The 26,907-nt window shown below is 39.3% G+C and overlaps 1 protein-coding gene across 2 annotated transcripts in view; it reads right to left on the bottom strand.

Moving 5' to 3' along the window:
* Positions 1-3,202: 3,202 nt before the first annotated feature.
* ATP10B (ATPase phospholipid transporting 10B (putative)) overlaps positions 3,203-26,907 on the bottom strand; it is a 50,582-nt gene continuing 26,877 nt past the window's right edge. For both annotated transcript variants that reach the window (XM_063413675.1, XM_063413676.1), the window contains 14 exons: positions 26,350-26,585; positions 22,801-22,980; positions 21,661-22,246; positions 21,039-21,145; positions 20,230-20,356; positions 18,552-18,736; positions 14,700-15,015; positions 13,144-13,220; positions 12,471-12,596; positions 11,182-11,382; positions 10,521-10,601; positions 10,309-10,413; positions 9,693-9,880; positions 3,203-6,750 (listed from right to left, as the gene is read on the bottom strand). In XM_063413675.1, the coding sequence (XP_063269745.1) occupies positions 6,270-6,750; positions 9,693-9,880; positions 10,309-10,413; positions 10,521-10,601; positions 11,182-11,382; positions 12,471-12,596; positions 13,144-13,220; positions 14,700-15,015; positions 18,552-18,736; positions 20,230-20,356; positions 21,039-21,145; positions 21,661-22,246; positions 22,801-22,980; positions 26,350-26,585 (2,996 nt within the window). In that variant the 3' untranslated portion in view covers positions 3,203-6,269. The remainder of the gene's footprint in view (positions 6,751-9,692; positions 9,881-10,308; positions 10,414-10,520; positions 10,602-11,181; positions 11,383-12,470; positions 12,597-13,143; positions 13,221-14,699; positions 15,016-18,551; positions 18,737-20,229; positions 20,357-21,038; positions 21,146-21,660; positions 22,247-22,800; positions 22,981-26,349; positions 26,586-26,907) is intronic.

Below are 26,907 nucleotides of genomic sequence, written 5' to 3'. Positions count from 1 at the left end.
ATTCTGGATCTCTACCATTATTGTGATATATTTCCACAAACTAGAAGTAAAGAAAAACTTTATTTTGATGACAGATAGTGGCTAAATCTTCAAAACTCCAGTAAGCAGGTTCTCCTCAGCATCCTCCACTGTAGGGTTAATCTCCCTTCTCACAGGGTTTGAGTTTGGTTTTTTTGTCAATAAAGACTTGTGTAGACAAATAGGTGACAGGGATTGTCTTTTCCTCCCAAGACACTGGACTGTTGTTTGATTCTGTGAAAATATTTCACAAATAATGAATTGTATTAAGTAATCTCAAGAAACTGCAAATCACTTTAAGTTTTAAAGAATGCAAGTCAAATGCACATGTGGTGCCTGAACATTCCTTTTAAATAACCTCCCTTCAAAATCAGTATTAGGACTTAAAATATTTATTTGGCGTAGTGCTTGGACTGCATTATTGAAGAGTGATGGAGATTTAGACTCCTATTGGGTCTAAATTTTAGCTTTGGGTTTTTTTTATCCAAGAATTAATAGCTGCAAGCACAATTCTGGCTCTGTGATGTCTGTGTACTGTATTCCCTCCTTACTGTGATATTGAAGATTATGACATTGAGCAAAGGATCTTAAGAACAAATTCCCAGTATTCATACATTTAATATTTTTGAGAATTCCAATTTGAATCTTTACAGAATTATCTCCTCTTGAAACATGATTAAAACCATGTTTATTTGAGCTAGTGCAAGAGTGTGGCCACTCTTTACATTCTCTGCACTTAACCACAAACGTGCATGAATGCACACTTTAATTGTTCTACCCATAAAGCATTTTAGATGGACCCTTAAAGGTCCTAATGACATCTGAACAATTATGGAAAGCAGTTCAAGACTTTGTTTGGAAAGCTCCAGAAGTTCTTGGACATGTTCATGTTCTTCCTTTATCATTACAGTGCACTCCTAGTACTGATAATGCACCTCCCTTTCCATCCCCTGTACACAGGAACAGAATAAAGAGTCTCCCCTGCTCTTCAGATCTTGACTTAGACCATGAAATTACTGACCACAAGCTGCCTAAACATTGTGAAAGAGGATCCATTCAGATTGACCTTATGTAGATTCTTGTCCTTCCTGGCAAAAGTCCTTAGAATTAAAGTATTAACAAAACAAGACAGGCTCTAATAAAACTTCAGTGGAAGTCAGGTGATTTCAAATCAGCTCGACTGACCTGCCTGCAATCTATTGATTTCCATTTGTCCTTTTCTGAATAAAACCAATAAATGTCTGGAAGTTCCCTAAATGATCTGTTTGAGGTTAAATAGAAAAATGTTAGTAAAACAGAGAGGAAAACAAGCATACAAAAGGCAGGAACCATCTCTGTTTAGACTCTTCTTCCATTGTACTGTCTACTTATTGCAAATATTTTTACTGCTTCCCCTCCCAGTTCCGTTAAATTTTTGTCTCAGCTTTATGGTGCTGTACAGTAATGGGTACAAGAAAGCAGCAGCATGACAGGGTTTCTGTGGAGGTCAACATTTAGTCTCTGTGAGCTGAAAAGTTGAGCCTTTTGTCATTTATGTTGATAATTTATAGAGCTCTGCTCTCCTGCTGAAGAGCACAGTAAGCACACCAGTTCTCTGGGTGCTAACATGGAAAGGGGGACTGGACATGGAACAGACTTCAGTAATGCACTGGGAATGTGGGAGAATAACTGTTGCCTTCTGTGCCTTCAGACAAAAGATCCTCAGATCTTTTTTGAAAAATAGTGATTCAAGCTTTATTCAGTCTTATTATTTGTCATGTAAATGAGCATAAGCTGGTGTTATATTAAAGAGCCAGACAGCAAGTTCTGTTTGCAGTTGTCTTGTGTACTGATAGTTGCAGCATGTTCCAGTCACTGGCAATGTCAAAAGTACTTTATAGCTCTTCAGTATTATTTGGTCATCTCTTTAAATCCCACCCTCTGTGATCATTATCTTCAAGAGCCTCTTCTCTCCTCGTTTATATTTTTACTCATCAGTGCTGCTTACAAGTATCTAATCATGCCACATCCTGCCTGCACTCACCTAAAGCTGATAGCTCTGTACTCATACACCACCTCAAACTTCAAACAAACAAATGAATTAAACATTGCAGCATCAGCCAACTGTGGGAAATATGGGCAGAGAAAATTCTCAAAACCTTGTGCATGCAGGCCCAACCATAGACATGAAAATAGGGTTAAACTTGAGGCCTTGGAAAAGGCTACCAGATATAGAGACCATAGGCAAGAATGTGGGTTTGTAGTTTAGACAGAAACTTGTTAAGCTAGGTAGTGGGAAGTTTTAAAGCTTTAAAGCATAGTTATAGAACTAGTTACAGAAACAGCAAAAAGTTTTAACGTGTGGCAAGTAGTTTTGTGTGTCATTATATGATTGGTTAAGAAGGGCTGCATTATGGCAAGAATTGTGATGCAGTTTAATTAGGGATTGATGTGAAAGTAGAAACATTCTTTGTGGCAGTAGTTTATTGGCAAAGTAACCTTTCAATGACCTTGTAACCAGTGATCTTTGACCACTGGCTGTTATTGACTTCTGACTTAGGTGGTGAAGATGTTCTCACCCTTCTATGAGACTGCAGAAGATAAAAGTAATAAATCATTTATTTCTTACTTTAAGATGTCTCTCAGTGGTCCCATCTCTCTCATTATCCCGACAGCCAACGAAGTAGGAAAGTATATGCAATTCATCTTCCAGAAAAGTAGCTGTTCACAGCAGAGAACCCATCCCCACAGAGTATTAAAAGCAAGATACGTAAGGAAAGACAACAAACTGGAATCCTTCCTCTCTCACACCTGAACAGTTCTGGGTTTTACACTGTGCAGTTATTGCTGACTTGCAGCAGATAATCAGCAATAACTGTCAGAGACATCTCCAGCTGGCTGTACTCAAACAGACATGAACAAGGTGTGTATCTGTTTGCATGTCCTGCATCCCATGTTAAAAAGAGCCCAGAATTTGAGAACATGAGGGATGGCTCTTCATGGACCCTTGCAAGCAGCAGGGGACTGCATCTGTTAGCCAAGACCTGGCAGGTCAGCTCTTGCTCACCTCTGAGATGTCACCTCCTCTTTCTCATGTAGGTAAAGCTCTGTATAGCTCAAAGCACTGCTCATATGCAGTACCATTAAAAACACATCATAGACAAGAATAAAAAGAACGCAGTAATTTCACATTCCTCCATTAATTTTAATGTTTTATTGTCCAAGCATATGAAATATTGAATATCACCAGAGGATACATTAAAAATTAGACACCTGTTCTGTTACAAAGTATTGCCATTAGAACTAATGGAACATGGACCTTGACAGTATTATTAAATATGTCTTGAAATAAATAAATAAAGCTACCTTGGAAATCCAGTTAGGTCTAAATAACCCATTTAGTAAATATACTTCCCTTCTTCCAAAGAAATTCCTTAGGAGATTTTCTGTCTAGCTGTAGGCTTGTTTTCTTTGCAAAAAAAAGTTTTTTCTCTTGATCTTACATCCCCAAAGGCTGGATAGTCTCCGCTAATTTACCTCATGATCAAAGGGATGTAAGTGCCTGTTTGACATTTTTTTAATATGAGATAGTTCATGGGAAGTGCATAGCCAGGAGCAGAAGGAAGATCACACTGTTTAGCAGTTAATACGGGTCCAGAGCTGAGACAGCATCTGCTTTGGAGGGCAGCTGGCAGCACTGTCACCCAGGAGGGGAGATACAGAAAGTTCTGGAGCCAGTTGGAATGCAGAGGTCAAGCCTTGCATGGTGCTGCCTTTCATTTCTGTTTATTTCAGCTTTCTCTCTCCTCAAGGATCAAGGGAAATGAAGGGGTGGTTTTCCTCTATGTTGCAAACTCTCCAGGTAAATTTGTCCACTGGACCACTTGTGGTAATCTACCACACATAGAATTATCACTTTGTATGTTTAGCTACAGAATTATTTAAGGCACCCATGCAAAATTGGATTATTTATTTCTTTCTTTTAACTGACACAACTTTTTTTGCTTAAAGCCTAGAAACTACTTAGAAAAGGACTCTTCCTCTTCTTTTGTTCCCAGACATAGCAGGAAATGTATCACTAAATAGTATCTAGGGGTTATTTGGCTGGAGTTCCTAATCAATCCTGTTTTCCCTCCCTGTCTTTAAAGGACCCTCCCCTCTGTGCTATTTCTGACCCTATTCTGCTGGGCAAAATGCATGGCAGAACTGCTTTGCAGAGACTGATGAGAAAACATGAGATTAACTCTTGGCTTTCAGTTCAGGAAAGGCATACAGGCAGCATTCAATTCAGGAAGTCATCCAGATTTGGTTAAACACAGCCTGTCTAGCCCCTTGCACATTCAGATGCATTTGTCACCTAGTTCTTCTGATAAATGTTCCTACTGTGCAGAGGAAATGTGAGTTTGCTGCTCGTGGGTGCCAGTAGGAAAAGCACTCCTTCACCTCTGCTTCTGTCCTCTCAACAACACAGCAAGGCATGATCTTATCACGCTTATTTCTATGAAACACTTCACATTTTATAGTACAATGTGTAATGAATTGACATCTTCTTTAAGTTTAAAGGAAATGGACCATTTAATGTAAAAAAAAAAAGCTGTGAATGGTAAAGGACTGATCTTTAGTCTTGTTGCCCCAGGTCCATTCCCAGCTAGTGAGCAAACATTTGAGCAATCTCACCCTCCATTAACAATAATCTCATTTATACCTAATTTCTTTCATTTTGTTCATCAAGCAAAAAAATCTCTTACTGAATTGTTTAACTGCTGACAATTAATACTCTAACAAAAGGAGTTCTTATGTATTATCTTGCTCTGGCTACCAGAAACCTCAGTGGGAGATATGCTACTCAATTTTGCCTGAGTTGTTTCAAAGTAATAACTTGAAGACTCTAGCTACAGTAATTATTATAACATATAGGAGTTAAATTAGCATTTGCTAAATAGGTTATTAGAAAGATCACATGTTGTCATAGATAGTAAATAGCTGAAACCAGCATGTATAAAAAAGGCTAAAAACGTATTAAATCAGAACCAGTGGTAGATTCACAAAAGCCTAGATGGTTTGAATTTTAAACTAGGTAAGATTTCATCCCACATTGTGAAGAAAACCTTGGGAAATGATCTTACTAGTCAACATTTCTATAAGAAATACCAAAGTCACCTTTCATTGCATTGCAATAAGTAGTTATGATGGTGACAGCTTATGGTTTTCTCCTGCATCTTTTTGCCCTGAGATACCAAAAGAGTTAACATATTATGCATATTTTGGTCATTTTACACCATGTACTTACTACAATGTGGTTAGTGACCTTCATATATGGCTTGTCAAAATCTCCATTATTGAGATCCATCAACCAATGAGTGTGACCAGCTGTGTGGAGGTGCATGATTCATACTTGATGGAATGCAGCAGCACCACATAAGAATACAGGGAATTGAAATAAGAAACCGCATTTCTAGAGGAAAAATCAGGGACAACTTTAGAATTCCAGGACCCAAATCCTTGAATATGACTTGTTATATCTGTCTACTTTTGCATGTATGAAGAAGTAGACTCCACTTCTCACTGAGGTGTCTTGGCAGTTCACACAGTTCAGTATTTGTATTCTTCATCTTTATAAGCTCATTTGTCCTTTTTCTAACACTATCACGTCAAACTGATATCTGCATAAAAATCCTAAGCTTACTCTTCAGGCACAACAAGCTGTAGAGCTGATACTGTTGTATATGTTAAGTACATAGATTAAAACCTGGAACATTCTCTAATGTCTCTCCATTGCTGTTATTCTGCAAGTACCTTTAGTATCTCCAGGTAATAATTTTAATGAAGAATTATAATTTTTAAGCTACTAAGCTCTTTTTAAGATTTTGATAGTAAAAATCTAGAGTGGGATGCGTTGCTTTACGACTAGGTTTAGAAAAGAATGGATTCTCTTTCTATTAACTGAATAGCATAATAATAACAATATTGAAACTTCACAAGTATTCCCTATTAATATGATACGAAAATAGTTGTTGAAATAAAGTAATTGTGCAATTCTCAGCAACTGCATGATGCTCCTGTAATGTTCCTGTAACATGGCCAAACCAGGATGATCAAAAAGTCAAGTAATGATAAACCCAGACCATGCATTCAGCTGAAGCTGCTACAGCACCACTCCAGTTGCCTCTCTCTCCATTTCTAGTGAGCAAAATGGCTAAGCACAAACATTTTTATTTTCCCTGTTGAGTCCTTCTCCACGTGGGCTGTGGGTTCCATGTCTGAATGTCTCCTCAGAGTGTCACTGAACTCACTGACCGCCGGTGGCTGCCGTAATTAAAGTTGCTGGGATAATCTTTGCCACCATCCTGCCCAGGAGCTGTTTCCCCTCTGGGTACAAGGGAATGATTTCCAGAGAAAGGCCCTGCTGAAGAATCAGTAGCAGCACATTCATCCTCTGCCCATCTATTAAAGAAGTAAAAGCCCTCCTCATCTGTCCTCCTCCCAGAGGCAGCAGCTCCCTGATTTTCTGTGTCCCTGTGAGACAAGGCTGCTGCTGGATGTAGAAATGGTGACACACATAAGTGCCTGATGCTTTGGTCAAGGTCATCATTAGATGCAGGTGATGCCACAGGTGCACCAGAAGCAGCTTCTTTTCTTGACCTTAGCTTCTGGATTTCAAGATCCTGTTGCTCCTTAGGAAGTTTATCCACTTGCTGTGCTTTCAGAATGAGAGATGCTCCGAAGGCTCCTCGTAGAGCAAAAATAAAGAACCTGATGAAGGAAGAAGGGAATGGATTTTTTTATCAGTGGGCTCATTCCATAACCTACATCACATATCTCAAATACAGATACTAATTTTCCATTGCTCTACAGACATCTGGGAGACACCTTATACCTGGCAGATGAAAGTTGACTCCCGGATCTTAACACAACATGTCACTATATATTTAGCTTGACTTGTATAAAGTCAACTATATGTATACATGCTCATTTTTAAAATATTTATAACTACTTGCTTGCTGAACAGTGAAGAAAATTAGAAAATATCTCTAGAGATACAATATTTGAAAATATGGAAGTTGTATTTATACTGCTGAAACAGGCTAAAGAAGAGATCTTAATTTATTAGATAAAAGAAAAGCAGAAGTTGAAAGCCTCAGCTTTTGGATTTTTCAGAAAACAGCAACAAAAATGTCCTATTTGCCCTTTGCAGGATAGAGAACTTATGTAACTAAATACTGTGTGCTGTGAGACTGCATACATCCTCTCTCCAACTCATGTCAGCTTTGTGTGAAAATCAAAGTCTCTTTCAAAGCATCTTTTTATTAGGATTTGACCTTTACATAGGTGTCTTCAATGTGTATTTTAGAACAAACATGAGTACTTCATGAAATTGCATTTAGAAAGGTGCCATCCTCACATCCTGCTGCTTAATCTACGTATAAACAAGAATTACAAGATTTAAAAGGCTAACAAGTGATGCTCAGTACTGAAAGGGCTTTTAAGGGAATGAATTTCTTGCACAAGCAGGAGTGGATAAAGTTTATTTGCTGTGCCTGTGCTCAGGCTGGTCAATCCCAACAGAACCTTAGGTCTGGTCAGGAGGAGCATGGGAGAGCCCAAGGCTTTCTGTGTAGATCTGCTGTGGATCACATTGTCCTGTGTCATTCCTCTCAGCTCGTTTTCTATGTCTTTTGTGCAAGTTCCCAGTAAATCAGACAGGAGGACAGAGAAGGGGTGGGACTGTGTCTCCTGTCCTGTGAAGGGCTCTCATTTTTTCCTGCCCTTCCCACAGCCCTGCAGGGTGTGGGGCTCCATTACCCGCTGGGTCTCTGCAGGCTGTGAGGCTCAGATACCTCAGGGTGTCTGCAGGTGCCATGGCAGAGCACATCTCCTTCCACAGCTGAGGAAATAACCAGGTTCATGTGTGGGAAAACTCCAACAAACACACTGCCTCCCCTTGCCAATGAATAAACTCTAAATTCAGACCCCTTTCCTCTGCTCAGACTTGAGGGCTTTTGTACTTAATGCTGTGTAGTTTGTGTCCCAAAACATAGTGCAGAGGCAGTTTGAGATACAGATGTGCAAAGCACTGCCAGATGATGCTCCAGGGAAAGCCTGGAGCAGGCAGGGCACAGGCCAAGCTTCCCCCTGAGTGCTGCAGCTCAAACAAAAGGCAGCACTGAGGGGAAGAACCCAGGAAAGCAATTATTTTTACAGAAAACTGTTATGAGGAAACCAAAACCTCAAGACACCAAATGAGGAGATAGGGAGCAGGCAGCACAGCGTGATGGACCATGGAATGGAACTTAAAATTTAGTGCATTTTAGCAAAGGGTGTTTCACCACTGCTGTGAGCTGCTGGCACAGCTCAGCCGTAGTAGAAATGGGTCCTGGGTGTTCTGCAGATGAAAGACTGTGCAGAAAATAATCTGGGGTACCTATACGAAGGAACAGCAGTTGTCCAGATTTTGAATATATAATTATATAACCCTCAAGCTCAATAACCTGCTGAGGCAGCAAGGATCTTAACTGTGCTAAATTCCCAAGATGGAGACACGAGTTCTCTAACCACGTGTTTGATGCAGCTCTCAGTAGAAAGCTCAGGGTCAGAAATGACACTGTGTATGAGGGCTGATAGGAAAACAAAAGTGACGCAGGAGCAAAACAGACTGGAAAAGGGTGCCCTGCCTAGAAGACATGAGACCTTGCTGAATTGTGCTGTTTATTCTGATCTGAACTTATATAACATAAAATCACAAGAGCATCTCAACTCAAATGGGAAAGTAATAAGAGTTTGAACAAAACCACCATCTATTCTTGAAAAGTTCCTTTTCAGTCAAAGATAAGGCTCAGATTCTAATGCCTTAAAGCATTTACAAAACCAGATACTAAAAATATTGTCCTGAATTTTGTAATACCAGCGTGCTGCATTACTTATGGGAATTAGGATGAGAAGGGAACTAGCAAGATAGTCAAACCAACCCATTTCTTTCCAATGACCACATAAATAACAAATAAATATTTGAAACAAATGGTGCAACTCAAAACATATCTGCTTTAAGAATTAGTAATGTATTGAACACCAAAATAAGTAATGTTCCCATATTTGTATATGGGAACAGAATCATTGCATTTTTAAACCATTTTTTTCAGCAACACATCACAATAATTATCCCTCTCTAAATATTATCCAGCCTCAATTAAAGTTATCTTTAGCATATCTGATTTTTTTGCACTACAAAGTAAAACTAAAATTCTCGATGCAATGATTTTTTTCGTATAGAAATGCTCTTAAATTCAGCTTAGTAATGCACCATAATATACTTAAAATCAAGAATATATTTAGTAACTCTCAAACATATAGGAATATTTCAAAGATTTGCTTATAGTCTTGATCTGCTCAACAACACTGTGGTTATGACAGTGAACAATTACGTAGCAGATCTGTACTGGTAAACTTTGATGCACCCTAAAAGAAAGGTTTTCCTGAAGGGAAAAGAAGATACATAGTGACTGATCTGGGGTTATATAACTGAATAAATGAATGGTTCATGAACTGGAAGGTTGAACTCGGGCATCTGACTTCCCATCTGATCAATTGTGCCTGTGCAGGATGTGTCTGTCACAGCACAGATCTGTACACATCATTACTGTTTCTTCTCTCATGTCTACAATCCCACAAAAGGAAAAGTGAGGGGAAAGCATTCAAACCTCGGTAAGAGTGCCATGACAGGGGTAATGAGGCACAGCAGGTAGAAGATGGGGTCTTTGAGCTGTCTCTCCATAATCCAGTAGGGGTTGGTGGGAGGGTTGCAGACCAGGCAGGCAGCGTTGTAGGTCACTGAGAAGATGAGGTACAAAACCACGCTGCAGATCATCGTCACCAGCTGGAGCACGGTCTGCAAGCACAAATGGGGCCTGTGAGACCCTGAACAGGTGTAAGACAGGAGGAGACAGAGCTGGTTGGGAAGAATGCATCCAACAGTGCACTTCACTGAAATCTACAGTAGGAGAAATAGCCAAAATGAATTTAGAGAACAGCAGAGAATGCAGTTCTCCAAGTAACACTGCCTCATATATTGAGGTATGTAAATATTTAGTACTGTCCTGCCCAAAGCATGATAGAAACAAATTCTCTGTGCACATGAAGGTATTAACCCGGAGCTAATAACAAATTTTGGCACTTTGTGAAATCTTAGTGTACCTGTTACTCACTTTTTGTGACCCAGAATTCCAGTAAATGACTCTGAAAGAGAATTCTATATCTACACAACATGCAACAGTCACAAAAAACCAGAGCTGTGAACAGGACAGGTCAAACACGTACCCATGTTTTCATTTCTAGAGCCTGGTGCAAGAGAATGGTCAGGAGGGAGATGGTGTTGACGGGGTTTCCAAAGGAAAACACATCTATGTCAGAGTCTTTGTACGTCTACAAAACAGGCAGAGAGACTGTGGTGAACCCTGACTATTCAGAACTGAATTTACTACTTCTGAGGAGGACAGGAGAGTGAGAATATTAATAAGCCTGTTACTTACCAAATAGGGGACAAAGAAGCAAATGAGGCTTTGATAGAAGGCATCCAACATTGTAATAATAAAAGTTGACAAGTTGTATATCTGCAGGAGTTTATAGATAACATTCATTATGATGGGATATACATCTAGCCTGGCCTGCAAACAGAATTGCTGTCTGTTTTTCTTATTTATTAATTACTGCTAACTGGTCTCCTTCCATGAGTAAATGCCTCCTGAGCAGCTGATTAAAACAAAGGCTTATCTCTAAACAGACATTTTATCTGTGTTAAGTAAAGGTAGACCTTAGGAATATTACCAATGAACTAAGAGTCTTAAAAGCTGAATTTTGCCAATGTTGTATCCCGTCACAAGGGATCTTATTCCTCAAATTCTTTATCCAAGCTCTTTCTAGAGTTATAAAATTGGTCAAAAAATTCTTTCTTCTAATGAAACATTTATTTTGTGCCATTTTAATTTGACTATTTGGCATATTTAAACTTGTCTAGTGACCTATGGTGACACAGCTCGTATGGAGTGGAATGCATTACTGGAGAGACAGAAGATTGGACTCCTGTTGTTTCAATGTTCCAAATAAGTCTAAACTCTTTTCTTCCTTCCCTCATTCCTACACAAAAAACCTGTGTGGTTCTTTGGATTATCAAGCAATTATTTCGTGACACACCTCTGAATTTTGTCCGTTCTTGTAGAGCTCGGGCAGACGTAGGAGTGTTTCTGCAGAAACATCTTTATCAAGGACTCCAAAGAGAAGAGGGGGCACTGAGGTGAAGAAGAGGTTGAAAAAAATCATCTGCCAGTAATCCACCATGGAGCTGCCTGAGAAGCCACAGAAGAACTGGTACCAGAAGAGGAGGTTCACATAGCACTGGGGAGAAGCAAACACAAACACAGAGTTACACCTGTGAGGTTTAGCACTGGTTATTAACAGAGCCTCCTAAGAGGATTTTGTTTAAAGGCACTGCACTTCATTCCATAAACAATATACCTTAAGGGTCTGTTTCACAGTGATCCACTATGATATTGCTTTTTAAAAGCCATTATGGTTCTTTAAAAACATATCAGAGAATAATTAAGTAAACTGTTCACAGCCCTGAGCACCAGATTTTGGACTCCTTTTAGAATCTCGTTGTCCATGTGGAATCAAAGGGGTGCTGCTCCCTAATGATGAGGGGGAGACTAAAGAACAGCAGCATCCTAGTCTGGAGAAGAATTTCACAAATATCCTTTGAACTCTAAAAGGATGTCCAGTCAAAAAAAGGAAAGTGTTAATTTCCACTACAAATTTTAACAGTGATAAGAAGTAATCATTATTGAAAATTATTAAAAACTCCACAAAAACCAGATATCTTGAATTCTAAGTAAAAAGCCTTTCAAGCTCAGACTGTATTTCATGTCAAATGGACTTCTTTGCCCAGTCTTGTAGAAACTGAATTACTTCATTTTTTTCCACTTTAGATCATACTTCAATGAACAGCTTATTTGCATATACATTAATTTTTAAATAAAAATGACACATATGACTGCATCATTATTTGCAAGTGGTTCCTATAAAAATTCAGTGGTTTCACAGGCAGGCAATTCTTAGTGTACACTCATCTACATTTGAGTGCTAATAATCTGATCTCCCTTATGCAAATTTTATTTTGAGGCTCATGGGTATTATTAATAAAGTTTCTTGTGCTACCATATAAAGTTACTAAGCCTTGAATCCTTTTCCCCTCTGGAATAGTGCTATTTCAAAATATATTTAGAGCCTGTATTTTCCTCAATGCTCTTTGCAGCACCTTGCTAAGAAGAAAAGGGCATACCATAAACTTGTCAAGCAAAGAAACACAAACTGTAGCTTCATAAAGAGTATATGCTGCAAAAACCAAAACCTAACAACCAAGAAAACCCTCAGACCTGGAATTAACTTTTGCTAGGATGAAAACTTCATAATTTTAATCATCTTACCACATTTTTGTAGAAAAAGTAAATCACCATCTTTGCCAGGCGAGTATAGCACCAGTGGCCGTGGACAAGAAGGAGCTTTTTGAGATGCTTAAATCGGGATATTGCAAAGTCACTGGCCATCACAGCCTTTGGGGAAAGGAACAGAAGCTCATTTACAACACATCCTTTTCACACGCCATATACTGAAATTTGAACATAGACATTGAAATAATTTCCTACTATTGAATACTGTAGAAGAAACAAACCAACAAACTAACCCTCAAGAGCATAGCTGGAACTTTCTGTCTCTGCAGAACTCTCCATTTAAGGAGAATAAGTAAGGGGGATGTGTGGGAAAGGATTCAGGGCAGAAGACAGTGGAAGAGAATCCACAAAAACTGGAAACCTAGAAATGCAGCATCTGAGAAGATTCAGAAACCAGATGCTCATCTAACACTGGCAGACATCTGCTAATTTTCCAGTCTCACGAGCAAACACCGGTTTGTCCTCACATGCTAATTTTTGGCTCAAAATGCTCTTTTTTTTCTGGCTGAACCCATAATTACAAACTGGATATTAATTTATGATGTCAACTTGCATTTTTAAGATGACACTTGAGAGTGTAGGGCTGCTATGAAACTTATTAAGCCTCAAGGGACTACCTGGTAAAAGAGGAAAGAAACTGAGAGGATACCTGCATGCCTTCTTGGCCAGACACTCCAATTCCAACATCAGCTGCTTGAATCATACTTACATCGTTTGCACCATCCCCTAGAGTGGGAAGACAGGAGGGAACAATTACAGGGCAAGAAAGGGTGCCTCCATCAGCAGAAGGAAACAATCTCAGCTCTGCTGATTATTTCAAATATTCTGTACTACCATGCATCTTGATCATGAGAACTGATGCATGGCATCAGGCACGACATCATGGCCCTGGTCTTGGTCTCCCTCCTTCCCAAGAGACCTGGCTCCAGCAGGGCAAAATCCAGCACTGGGAGCAGCTGGGTGGTGCCACAGCAACCCCAACACCATTTACATCAGCATCATTTTGTGTTTCTGCTTGGCCAAATCCATGCAACCAGGAACATGTTTTGCAACACCCTATTTCACTGAATTCTCTATGACAAAGTTGATTGCAGATGACAATGTGATAAGCCAGTTTCAAGAATTATTTTGCTCATTTCAACTCACAGTTAAATATGTAACCAAATTTCCAGGGACATGCTTACTACTTGCAATGTGGAGATTGTAAATTAGGTTAGCTGGTAAAGTAAATGAAACAGAAGGCTGAAATCTTATGGTTTGAACTGTATGGCAAAGTAATATTCAAAATGACAATAGACTCTTCCTTTTCTGTTTTGTCCATAGAGAGGTATTTTTTAGTTTGCAGTCATCTACATCAATTCATCAAGGATTTCTATGGCATCACTTACCAAAAATCTGGTAGAAAACTCAAAGCATTTCATATTATTTGGAGATAAAAGGCAAATGAATCATTGCTTAATATCACTCTGGAGATAATTCTATTTTCACCAGCTGGGAAAATCTGACAGGAAAAGGACTTTATGAAAAGATAAAATAGTGACTGATCTTGAGTGATATCCAGGCCCAAACCAAGGACATTTTGGAGGTAATATGTACATGTGTTCATACATGAAAGACTGCTGGGAGATTCTGAATTCGGAGTGCCTTCACCTTGTTTAAAGGGGGCTGAGATTTGCTTGGTGAGAGCTGATGAAGGACTTTTTGTATGTGTTTTGATCAGGAAAGGTTAATCAATGCTGTCTCCTCACTGTGTCTGTCTGAGACACAAAAATCTGCCCTCTACAATACATTCCACTCATTTCTCCTAAAGAAGGAGCCCGCTTCTCCTGTCCCCTGAAAATCTGACAGGAAAAGGGCTTTATGAAAAGATAAAATAGTGACAAATCTTGAGTGATATCCAGGCCCAAAACAAGGACATTTCGGAGGTAATATGTACATGTGTTCATATTCATGCGCGTGAAAGACTGCTGGGAGATTCCGAATTTGGAGTGCCTTCACCTTGTTTAAAGGGGGGCAAGATTTGCTTGGTGAGAGTTGATGAAGGACTTTTTATATGCGTTTTGATCAGGAAAGCTTAATCAACACTGTTTCCTCACTGCATCTGTCTGAGGCACAAAAATATTGTATATTCCAATACATTCCCCGCATTTCTCCTACAGAAGGAGCCCGTTTCCCCTGTCCCCTGCGAGCCCAGAGCAGAGGTACCTATGGAGAGGGTGATGGCTCCCAGCTGCCTGCGCACCAGCTTGACCACCATGCTCTTGTGCAGCGGCGTGGCGCGGCAGCAGAGCACGGAGCGGCAGCGCCGCGCCAGCGCCAGCAGCTTCTCCTCCAGCCCGCCCTGCACGATGGTGCTCAGCGTCCGCCCGTCGATCACCAGCCCAAACTCGGGGCTGGGCGCCTCGGGGACCCCAGGGGAGGATGTTGGGATGATGCCGAGAAACTTCCTCTGCGGTTTGTCATCCTCGTAATTCTTCTTCACCTCTTCCAGGGTCAAGTTCAAGAGGGATTCGCAGGTTTCCTGTGAGAAAACAGACGTGGTTCTAGAAATAGTTATATCCACTTCACTGCACAGCACCTCGCCAAATGTGCGTTTGTATAATCATGCCAGTGGGTTTGAGACTATCAGATAAACTTTAGGGGAAATTTACTGAGAAATGCACTGATTCATCTGATTGGAGATTATTTCAATATGACACCATCCAATCCCTCAGTGTAAACACTGCACATTGTATCAGCCAGTTAACTGAGGTAAGGAATTATTTCAAAAGAAAATATAATAACCTTTATATCAGCAAGACATATGTGCATTTATGTTGAGAGTTCAGAAATAAAAAAGAAAATATTTTCTTTTAAAGAGATTAAAAAATCCAGTTCTGATATGAATGGTGTGAGATATTGCAGCACTGGCCTCCATGACAAATAAACTGTGGTAAGAGAAACAAGAGGTCCAGATTTTCAAAATCATCCAGTAACTTTCAGAATTCAGTCTTTTTTAAGTCACGTATGAGGCATGTGTCACAATTAGGAACAGAAATAAAACTTCATATTTTCCAGCACTGTCTCAAACACAAAGTCCTGTCTTAGCAAATCTGCTTCATGGTGCATCAAGTCCCCGTTTAGATGCCAACAACCAGAATTGACTTGGTACTAGATAGAAATAGATTTAAGGGGAAAATTCTTACCTTTCCCATCTAGATTTCCTAAATTGGCACAACTCTTATCAGAGAAAATCCAAAATGATATCACAAGTTATTTTGCTACCTCTTAGTACTCAAAGTCCTCCTTCTGTGGTATGGCCCTGAATATCTGAGGAGCTAATCACTCCTTTTTCTGCCTTTTCTGTCAGCTTTATTGAGTGATGATTCAGTTCTATAATGTTATTTTCACTTTATGTAGCATAAGGTACATGTGTAGGATGTTTGCAAGATTTAAATTACACTGAAGTGGGAGGTTCTGGAATCAAATGTACCTCTGACATCTAATAAAAACCTGCACCTAGCCTGCACACTTAAAACTCCTATAAAATATTGAAGAAATATCACCTTTCTGTGAACAAACCAAAAACAGTAGTGGAAATTCCTGGTTTGCCTTGACTTGCCTTTTGAAACAAATCCGCCAAGCTACCTAATTATGTTGCATTCTCTTCGAAGATATTTCATTTTCAGTGTTTGAATAATCTGCTGGGCTCAGGGGTAAGCCCGGAGGTAAGGAGAGGCCCTTCCAAGTGATGCCCACTTCAAGACCTAACTTTGGCAAAATTAACAGGTTAAATGCTTTGTATATGTTACTTGTGCTCCTCACTGCTGCTAGTGGGAGCCTCTTTCAGAATTTGCCATTGGTTTAATTTTGAAAGTGATGGAGCTTTTATTCTTTTCAGTCTCTTCTCTGTGCTAATGTCACCTGTGAAACACAAGGAAAAGATTCCATATTTTGAGCACAGATAATTTTCAATCTAATGGCCTAAGATTAAAAAAGAGTGGGCATTAGAGCAAAGTGGATTTCATTATAACACAAGTTCTTTAAAAGCTCAAAAGTGTTGGCTGTGCAGAAGCTGAAATCCTGCTAAAATTTCTTGTTTCCTTTAAAAGTTCTTGTTTAATTTTGAAAGTGAGGGAGCTAAATCTTGTTGTGGAGAATCCCCAGTGTCCCCTGGACCATGGGGATCCCCACAAGTCCCCATGTTCATGGAGGTTGCTTTGAGCCTGGATCCAGCCCACAGAGGCTGCTGTGGGTAAGTGCCCAGGCTGGCATCTCCCAGAGCCAGGGTGGTCCTGCCTGTAGCATCTCTGCTCTGGCAAAATCACCTTATCATTTCCTTCCTAAATGTATTCATTCTGCTTCCCGTTAAAGCAGATATGTGTTCCAAATGAAATGACACATGGGAATGTTTTCCGTGCCAGATTCCATGTCATCTTCGTGTGTTTCTCTATTTCTATTACATTAAAGGAGACAGATATTTGCATAGGATTTTTTTTCCTGTTTGGAGAGCTACTAGCTGCAGACAAAAGCAGTTAGAAAATAGGCCATCTCACTGCTCCATGCAGTTGCCTACCATAAGGAAAACAGCCAGTATTTTAACAATATTTACTTAATCCTCACAATTATTGAGGATTATTTATTAATTTATAATTTGTTGGGAAAAGCAAGCTTGTATTGGTAATCTGGTTCTTTGGGGGAAAAAGCTGAGACAACCCAGATGGGTGACTTGTCTGGTCACACAAGGAAGCCCTGCCTGCCCTCCACAGCCTCGTGCCAGCCCTTGGAAGAGCTGAACTCACTCTGCCTCTTGTTCCTCTGAGTGAGGGCCAGGAGTGATGCTGCAGAAAAAGGAGCAGTGAAAAGGCAGCAGCTGCTGTGAAGGCACCTCAGGAGCTTCCAGTCTCAATGGGAAGAGGTCACCAGCAAGAAAATGCAAAAAAGGCATCAGAATGGCATTTTGGACCTTTTTGTGTTTAGGAATGGTCAGGGCTGACCTTCCTTAGCAAATGGGTCTGGTTTAACCAAAATACCTGGACATGGTGTCCCCATAATCCATCTAGTAGGCAACCTGTCCCACCCAGATGCCTGAAGGGACGAGGTGTGAGGCTGTGCACAGCCATGGCCAATCCACTTTCTGACATTAAGGCAGGATTTTCCTGGTACCTTGCTTATATTGCTCCACATCCAGCAAAGGCCAAGTTGGCTTGTCTAAAACCTTTTACTTTCACCATCCATAATGGCATTTACCCTCTTTGGAAGTTAGGACTATATTTTCTCTCCTCTGCTCAGATGTTGTCAGGAATGGCCATAGATGGCACCACAGATTGCTCACTGTGTTTTAGTGACCCACAGGAACTGACAGATGTGCCCTTGAAGTGATTATCCTTATTTTGGACTAGGTTCCCTTTGCCTACAGCCTGCCCTTCTTCTTGTCCATGGAAATTGAGGGAATTTTTGAACATCAGCAACTGTGTTTGCCACCATGGAATGTCAAGAAAGTGACTATGTTTTTAAATGGTCCTAGCTTAAACAAAGATATACTGACTTAAATTTTTTGCTAATAAATTTCTGATTAAGGTTAATCCTATTAGGGAATATGCAGTTAGAAAGTTCTGAATTTACTTGAATCTACACCTTCATACTTTTTCTTGGCTGACTCATACAGCACTTTCCAAATGTTTTCTAACAGCTATCACTTATGGTTAAACTGAAAGGTAGAATTGTAAGGTAGAAATCCAGATATCCGTGTTAATAAGGAATTAGGCACTTAAACTGCATATTAATTTCTTCCTAAAGATACTAATTTAGGTCATACCCGGCAATTCAGGTAATTTTTAAAAAAATTGTTTTCATTTGGAAAAATCAATGTGTTCTAATTGATGAAACTCTACATTAGTGTCTTATATTTCAATTAATTCTATTATGTGTTGTTTCCAGAGTTTCTGGCCTAATTCTGTTTGAGTTTTTTTGACTGTTCTTTGTTGAGTGAGGTCTAAAGCAAAGGAATGCCAAACTGCAAGACACAAAGAAAGGGTAAGATAGCAAATTCTGTGCATTTTGTCCTTCTCTACTCACCTTATTTTCAGTGTTAATGGTGAAGACAGTGTCCCTTTGGTTCAGAAGTTTACAGGAGTATGCAATGTTAACTGCTGTCTCCTGTTTGTCTCCTGTCAACACCCAGATTTTTATCCCAGCTTCTCGGAGAGACAGAATAGTGTCAGGTACTCCATCTTGCAGACGATCTTCAATCCCCGTTGCTCCTGGACAAACAGGAAAAGAAAAGAAATATTTTCTTTTTCTTGGAAATCAAGTTGCTATTTTCTTGTTTAAAAAAAGCTCTTTACTTTCCAATCACGCTCCTGAACTTATTGAGAATTGAACCAAGGTTTTGTCCAACAAATAAACACACAAGCACATGATCTGCATTTGGATTAAGGTCTGAATGTGTCAACAATCAAGTTCTGCCTCTTCATTTTACTCATTGCAAGAACAATGCATTTCATTTCTTCTTAATAATCCAAAGTGACAATGTTCTGGCAGAGGAATGACACCGTATGCATTTTAAAAATACTGCAGTATTAAGTCCCATCAAAGCAACCAGAAAAGATGAACTTTGACTGTTTAAATGAATGCTGTCCCTATTGTCAAGGCAGATGCTTCAGCCATCAAAGGCAGAAGAAACAGTACAGTACATTTTCTTTCTGAACATGCACAAATGTAGAAGCAGATGCCAACACTCATCCTGATGATGTTGGGAAATCACCATCTGAATGTTGCAATACTCCTTATCCCTTCCACTAGAGGTCAGTTTGAAGATGCTGTAACTGTGGCACATTAAAGATAGATATTGATTTAGGCTAAGGGAACACTTTTTGCAAATTAAAGTGTGAAAGCACATAGAGCTTTAGTAACTGGCAAAGGTAACAGTTTCTGACAAGATCTACACTGCCTCTTATGTGGTCTGCTTATAGCATTTACCATTATTACTCTAATTTTTTAAATCACTGCAGAGATTATGAGAAGCCATAATGAAAGCTATTGCTTAAAATTGCAGAAATTTAACGAAGTATGGGCACAAATTGTAGTCAGAGAAAAATGAGACTGAGTCAACTCCAAAAATCAAAGTCGTAAAGAACAAAATGTTTGCAAACAAACTAGAACAGAAAGTGCTCCCTAATGTAACAGAATGATGTTGTTAGATATGACAGTAATGAATGATGCAGAAATGTCAATCAACATAAGTTTTAATACTAAACATCTTTTTACAACATGCACAAAGCAAGCACAACAATGCAACAACAGCAGCAACTCAGTAGCAAAATGCCTACATGTCTAAGTTACTGAATTTTATATTATAGTTCAATTATCAAAATTCCCTCAGAATTCATGCTCAAAACTGAAGTTAATTTGTAGTATTTTATAGGTTTATTTAAGGATATGGACATTCAGTTGAGTTGTGGGAACTTCATTATCTACTATGTCAGCTGAGCCACAGTGAGAGCTGTGTTGTGCATGTTCTTTGCTTGGGGCACACAGTAGTTTCAGTACACTTTTTCAAAGTTACTGCTGCCCAAAATGCATGAGAACTTGTGTAGACACTATCATTGGATTTTATCTCCCTAGCCTGGAGATCTCCAAACCACAGAGGAAGTCTTTTAGATATAAATTAGTATAAGTTGTCTGTCTTATTGCCAAGACTATCACAGGAGAGCAAGTGATACTTCACACAATGACAATTCTTATTTTTAGCTACCCAGCAGGGTGAGTTTGGTCTCCAGATGCTGTGCTGTCTCTATTAACAGCTCCTCCCTGTTGTCAATTGCAGCTTCTGCCTCCCGACGAAAATTGGCCCATTTTTGAAAGTCATCTTCATTCAAGACCTGCATGACACAATTCAAACAGCTCTTATTTGAAATTTAAATAAGAGAGAAATGCTAACATTCTGGATCACAGAGACTTAACTCCTATCCAAACTGGTAAAGTACTGTGTCATCTTTAAAATAACACTGACTTTTCCAAGAGAAAACTGCAAGAACAAGTAATTTGTACAAATGACTACAGCTGAGGCTCAAAAATATGATGTAGAGAAATCTTGCTCACACAACTCTTGCTTAGCTGAGGGCACACAGTTTCTGAGGGCTGAACTACATTTCTCCAGAGCTTGAATATGATCTATTTGTTGCACAGTGACAAATTCTGTATGAAAGTATGACACTAAGACACACTAACTCTGTCTGAAAGCAAGATTTCTTGAAAGCTGAATGCCAAGTAAAAGAGGAAAAGGTTGGCTGCTCTGCAGACTCTTTGTTTCTTGCTTGGAAGCATTGTAGAGTAGGTCAGCTAGAGTTACTATATGAGAAACAGAAATAAATGTTTTGAGACTGACTAAAAATCCATCATTTGGTCACATTGAGGAAAAAAAGGAAAAAAAAAGGCTCCAGACAAGGTCAGTAGAGGGACAAAAGGATGGGCTATATCTGGGTGATTGTCTGAAGCAGGATTATAACCACTATATTTTTCTGGTAATTCTATTGGCATGTACAGAGCCTGGTGCTCTCCCACCTTCTTAGCTATGCACAGAGTTCGCAGTCCATCACGGGCATAGTAGTCCAAATGCTTCTGTGTTCTTTCTTTTATTCTTTTCAGTCTCTTCTCTGTGCTAATGTCACCTGTGAAACACAAGGAAAAGATTCCATATTTTGAGCACAGATAATTTTCAATCTAATGGCCTAAGATTAAAAAAGGGTGGGCATTAGAACAAAGTGGATTTCATTAGAATACCAAGTTCTTTAAAAGCTCAAAAGTGTTGGCTGTGCAGAAGCTGAAATCCTGCTAAAAATTCTTTTTTCCTTTAAGATAACATTACTTGTGTTTTTGTTTGTTAATACTACATCACTCTTGTTGACAGCCTGAAAAACAATGGTCAGGCCCTTATGACAGTATTATTGCAGAGTACACAATCCACGTGGGTTAGTATTATCAGTGAATTTTAATTATCCCATTCCATATTCTGGGTACTTCTGAGGTTAAATAAATACCTCTGTTCTCATCTAAAAGGATAATGCTAGAGAAACTTATTCTTTTTTTATACTTCTAATACCTAGATATAATATTTGATGCAGAAAAGACTACTGCAAAATTCTTTGTTAGGAGACACAACAGAAGTAGCTCCCTGGCTAATTACCTTTGGCAGAGTCGTCCAGCAGGTCCATAATTACAGAGTCAGCACCTTTCGTGTAGACAACAATCTCCTTGGTTAGAGGGTGTCTCACCACTACAGACATCCTTTTCCTGACCGAGTCAAATCCCAAGGTGTAGAGGATATCAAAGGTCAGGAGCGTGCCCTGTGGCAGCTGCACTGTGACCTGTTCAGGTGTCCGGGACACAAGGATGAAGCTGTAGGCCTGGGCAGCGTAGACAAGAGCTGCCTCGTCTGGGCTCTCAGCCTCGTAACAAAACTCTGTCGGCAGAGAAGTGTTAGCTGCAGACCTAAACACCTCATCCAGTGAAGCAGTACCAATATCTGTGCTGCCCTGCTCCTGCAGTTCCTGGCCTCTGCTGCTGGCAGAGCAGTCGTTTTCATTGCCACAACTCTCCAGCCCAGCAAGGGGCTCCTCTGTGTTCTTTGCACTGAAGCTGGCACCAAGCTGTGAACTAGACTGAGATGATGAAAAAGATTGACTAAGGCTTGCTAATTTAAGCCTTTGAAATATCTGATGAATTTTCTCCAGGGTGATTCCTGAAGGTTTTATTGGTGGTGGGATTGTGACCTAGAAATATGAGAAAAACCAAGGTTATAAATAAACGTGAACTTCAAGAGCCCTCTCAGAGCCTCTCTACTTTTCTGCATCTAAATAACAATAATAATAACTGCAACTTCCCCTTTCCCCCTCTCCTGCCATTTAACTGTGGTGGAAGGATTCAATAGAGATGTCATATGTGAGTTGACATCCAAATTTGATGGTGATTCCCATCTCTGCCTCTGAAACAAAGATGTAATTAAGCCCTAGTAGTTCTGTCAACTGCCTGGCAGATCAGAGAAAACCCAGTGTGGTCAACAAACTTCTTACAGCATATATAATACAAAATCTAAAAGAACAACTGCAGACCCTGTGGTAGCTTTGGTTATTCATCAAACATAAAAAGACAAGTTAGGAAGGGATACACAGGCAGGGAAGCAGTAGATATTACAGAAAAGGTAAAGGAACTAGAGGACAACTCTCAAACAAAACATTTTCCACCACTGAAGTTTTCACTGGACACTACTCTATGTTGTTAAATGGAAGCATGATCCATTTTTCTCATGTATTTAAATTTAGATTACCCTTTGTCTTGGCTCAGTAGCAGTGGACACCAGAACTGTGTTGCAAATGGCAAGAGCAAGAAAAAAGTCAGTAAAGGATGTGGAAGTCTTCACATGTATAAAAGGAGACAAACTTTCTGTCTGCAGGGCAGCTTCTCGCACTCTCCTCAGCAGCCTGCTATCAGGAATCACATCCTTTTCCTGCAAGAGAAATTACTTAGTGAGGATTATTTTCATTTACCCTTGTCCCCAAGGAATAACTGGCAACTTCATAGACTTCTTGAATTTAGACCTAGAAAATGCCGTTTGTACTTAACATCTATGGAAAAAAAATATCTTTCAAAAAGCTGCACAACTAGATAATGAGAAGGAAATGCATCTTCAAAAGGAAGATCTCAGAATTTTATTTCTTTTAAGATCTACTAAATATCAGAAAAATCTATACTGTATCCATTAACTTTGAAACTGCTGACTCCTGAATTAAAGGGCATTCTAGAAAAATGTATCCTTGGGGGTCTCCCAGTTCAGTGTGGGTTGATAGTTACTTCAGCAGGGAACATTTTGTGCCTATGGTTTAGTTACAGCAGTATCACTTTTTGTTTCCAGAGCAGTTTCATTTTGCAACCAGAAAGGGAAGTGCTCTCAAACTTTTCTTCTTCAGTTTTTGCAATAATTAAATAAATACATATTTAATTGCTCCTGAAATGTTTCTGTAGTGTTACTACCACTCTCTTTCTAATCAAACCTAAATTTGCAAGCCAAACTACTTAACAATGTCACTTTGCGATAATTTGATTTGATGTAGAGATATGGGAGTATTAATTTTAATAGAAACTTCATGTTAGCAGAATCTGGTTTGGATTAAATTTAGGGCCATATTTAACAAGGAATTCCAAATTTAAAAGACATCTTTGCATGAGCCAACAGTTTTGCATCCCTTTAAGGAACTGCCAGAGTTATTTAGCTGCTTTGTAGCTGATCTCAGCTATTACCCTCACCTCTCTCAATCTGACACAGCTTTCCCAAGTTGTGTAAACATGAACAGAAGTCACCCAAGCACCTCTTTGGCTGTACTGTGCTGGGTCGAATGTTACATTCCATCTCCTGCTTGCTAAAGTGACAAGCAGTTCTTAAATAATCCTAATAATTGTAAATGAATCTACTGCTCATTTCGCAGCTCAACTGAAATCCAAAGTTGGAACAAGGCTTTGCACTTTCCCTGCTGCAGAAAGCTCTGGTTCTTCTGGCTCAATATTTTAATGCTTTTTTACTTCACATTCAGGGACATGTTTGCAGCATTGATGCAGTCCTTTCTCTAACAAACAAAAACATAGTAAGGATAAGCCTGATTTTTAGTTATCTTCTCAGATCTCCTAAAAAGGATCAGAGGCTGAAAATTTAAAGCTGCTGATTTTAAGACACCATTTCACAATATTGCACTGCAGTGGTTCTGTGGGTGATGGGACTATGACAATATCATGCTTTGTACATAGAACAATCCCAAATACTTAATGGGACAATTCAAATGAAGAACACATATGTGCAAATACAACTGTCCAACAGTTATGTTGGAATTCTATTAAATTTGAAACGTGAAAAATCAGAATCTCACCACCACCTTGCACAATTTTTCATCCAATTTCTTCATGCATTGCCACAATTAGAATGAACATCACAAACAGATTATTACATGTGCATCTCAGCCTCTCCTATCTGTCATCATCCCCCTCAGTTTCTTTTTCATCAATATCCTCAATGTCTGCTGCAATTTCTTGTCAAAAAGGACAATGCAATACTGGGCATTTCACTTCAGCAGCAACTTTCTGAACTCGAAAGTTTCCTCTGGAAAAATCAAAAATTGTCAGGCTAATTGTGGCTTCAGAGACAGGTTTTAAAAACAAAACAATAAAAAAATTTCAATATTTATCACAACACTTTTTCTCATCTTCTTTTTCACATTAAGTGAAAACAGTGCTGATCTGAATTTTCAGCCTGAACATATATTTAAAACCCTAACCAAGTAAAAAAGAAAATGCAATAAAACGGCACTAATGATAATAATCACTTAAATTTGCCACCTTTTCAATGTTAACAATTTTGTTAGAGAAAATGCTGATATAAAATGGCTAGTGCCATTCAGTTTTAAGCTTTCCTTATTAACTTGATTGCATTTCTTCTACTTGATGGTATGAAAACCTGATGACCATGGGACAATGAAAATCTCCATTAAATGTTCTAATAGCAAGGCACTATTTATTGGAACTATTAAATCTAGAAGGAAATGTACTGTCACTCTTTTAATTCATAAGAACACTTAAAGGTAGAGAGAGTAAATGTTAATTTTCTATCGTGTTCCATTGCTGAAGGATGGATTTTTCTTACAAACCTCTGTCTGCTGGCATACACACAGGTCTACAAACACACTCTGTATACAAGGAGCAGTCAGGATGCTGCAGATTTGTAGCAGATTAAAAATGCATCAAATATGGAGATGTAAATTCCAAAAGGCAGAAACCATAGAGACACTGAAAAATTTATTATTCCCATTTTGTTAATAGGGAATTGGCTCAGGTGGCAAAGAAGGATACTACTATGTCTCATTTAAAGGTCACACAGAGCAGGCTCTGTGCAATATCTAAGTGTCTCTATTTTTACGTCTTCACAGTTGTGTAAATAGGGTGTTAAACAATTTATCCAGATAGAGTGACACCTGTGAGCAGCTAAGGCTGGTTATTTCCATATCAGCAGCTTAATCTTCTTCCACAAAAGAGACATTTGATACTAGTTCCTCAAATATTGCTTTACAGTGAATTAAAAAAAAAATTATTTATAGACGAAAAAGCAAAGGCCTGGCAGTAAAAAATGTAATTGGAAAATATACTGGCAAGAAATTTCTTTATCATCCTTCAATAGTCATGACCTGTAAGAAATTTTCAGAAGTCATGACTCATGGGTTCTTAAGAATCCATGGAGATGTACTCAGCAACTCATGAGGTTTGAGCTGGAAAATAGGATAAAAACTTACAGAACTCCCATATTCTAAGAACAGTAGGAGTTCTGAGTGGTACTTACTACTCACTTGAGGTAAGTAGGACCTTATAACGACTGCAGGAAATAAAGTTCTGAGAAGTCTGCATTTATTAGACTTTTTTTTTTTTTTTAATCAAGATTTGGATGGGTTTCCCAAGCCTTTCATTTTAGTTGGAATTCTAATTTTGAAAGCGTATGACGTTCTTTCAGTGTTCACAAAAGCCTTGTCTGAAATGTCAGTTAAAAAACTTTCAAGAACAGCAGAACAGTCTGACTTTAATTAGGCTGTGTTAGGATGAATTAGGATGAATTTGGATGGATTAGGATGAATTTGGGAAGCTTCAGACCCAAACTGCAGCAGATTCTGCTCCCCCTGACTGCAGCCTGCGTGCTCCAACCGAGGACTCAGATTCATTGTCTCCCCCTTCCCTCTCTTAGCTCCACCAAGGCTTGGATTTCCCCTCTCTGCCTACTGGCTGTCCATCACAAAGTGCAAAAGGAGGGATAACTGAGGAGGTGTTGGCTCAGTCTGGTACTCACGATGGGGCTGCTGAACGCCACTTGAGACTGGTTGCTGTCCCGGCGGCCGACTGACCTGTTCCTCCTGTGCCCCTGCGAGCGCGCACGGTCGCTCTGGCACCTCCTCAAGGGCCTCATGGTGTTGTGCTTGTAATTGGCTGGTCTCTCAAGATTCATGGGAGGGAGAGTGAAATGCTGAAGCTTTGCAAAATCCTCATGATCTAAATCCAGCTCTTTCTGTATTTTCAGTCGTCTGTCTGTAAAAGAAAAATGGACCCTTACCGCTGGTTCTATTTTTTTCACTGTTTGGGAGGAATTCCTTCATCAGTTAAAAAACCTGAAACAAACTGAACTAAAGCCAAAACATTTCACAAGCCATCACCAGAAAAAAATTCACTGTCCACAGCAGTTTCTGGCAATTGCTACTTTTATTATTGCAAGAAAATAAAAATGAGTTTTCAAAGTGATCAGCCACTTTTCTGGGCTTCTCTTAATGTTTTGTCTCTTTGGCTGATTTTTGCAGTTGGAACAGGAGAGAAAAATATGGTAATTCCCAAATTTGCTAATCTTTTCAGTCAC

Source organism: Prinia subflava, chromosome 16, assembly GCF_021018805.1.
Source record: "Prinia subflava isolate CZ2003 ecotype Zambia chromosome 16, Cam_Psub_1.2, whole genome shotgun sequence".
In the NCBI taxonomy this organism is placed as follows: Eukaryota; Metazoa; Chordata; class Aves; order Passeriformes; family Cisticolidae; genus Prinia; species Prinia subflava.
This window is presented reverse-complemented; position numbering and strand designations above follow the sequence as displayed.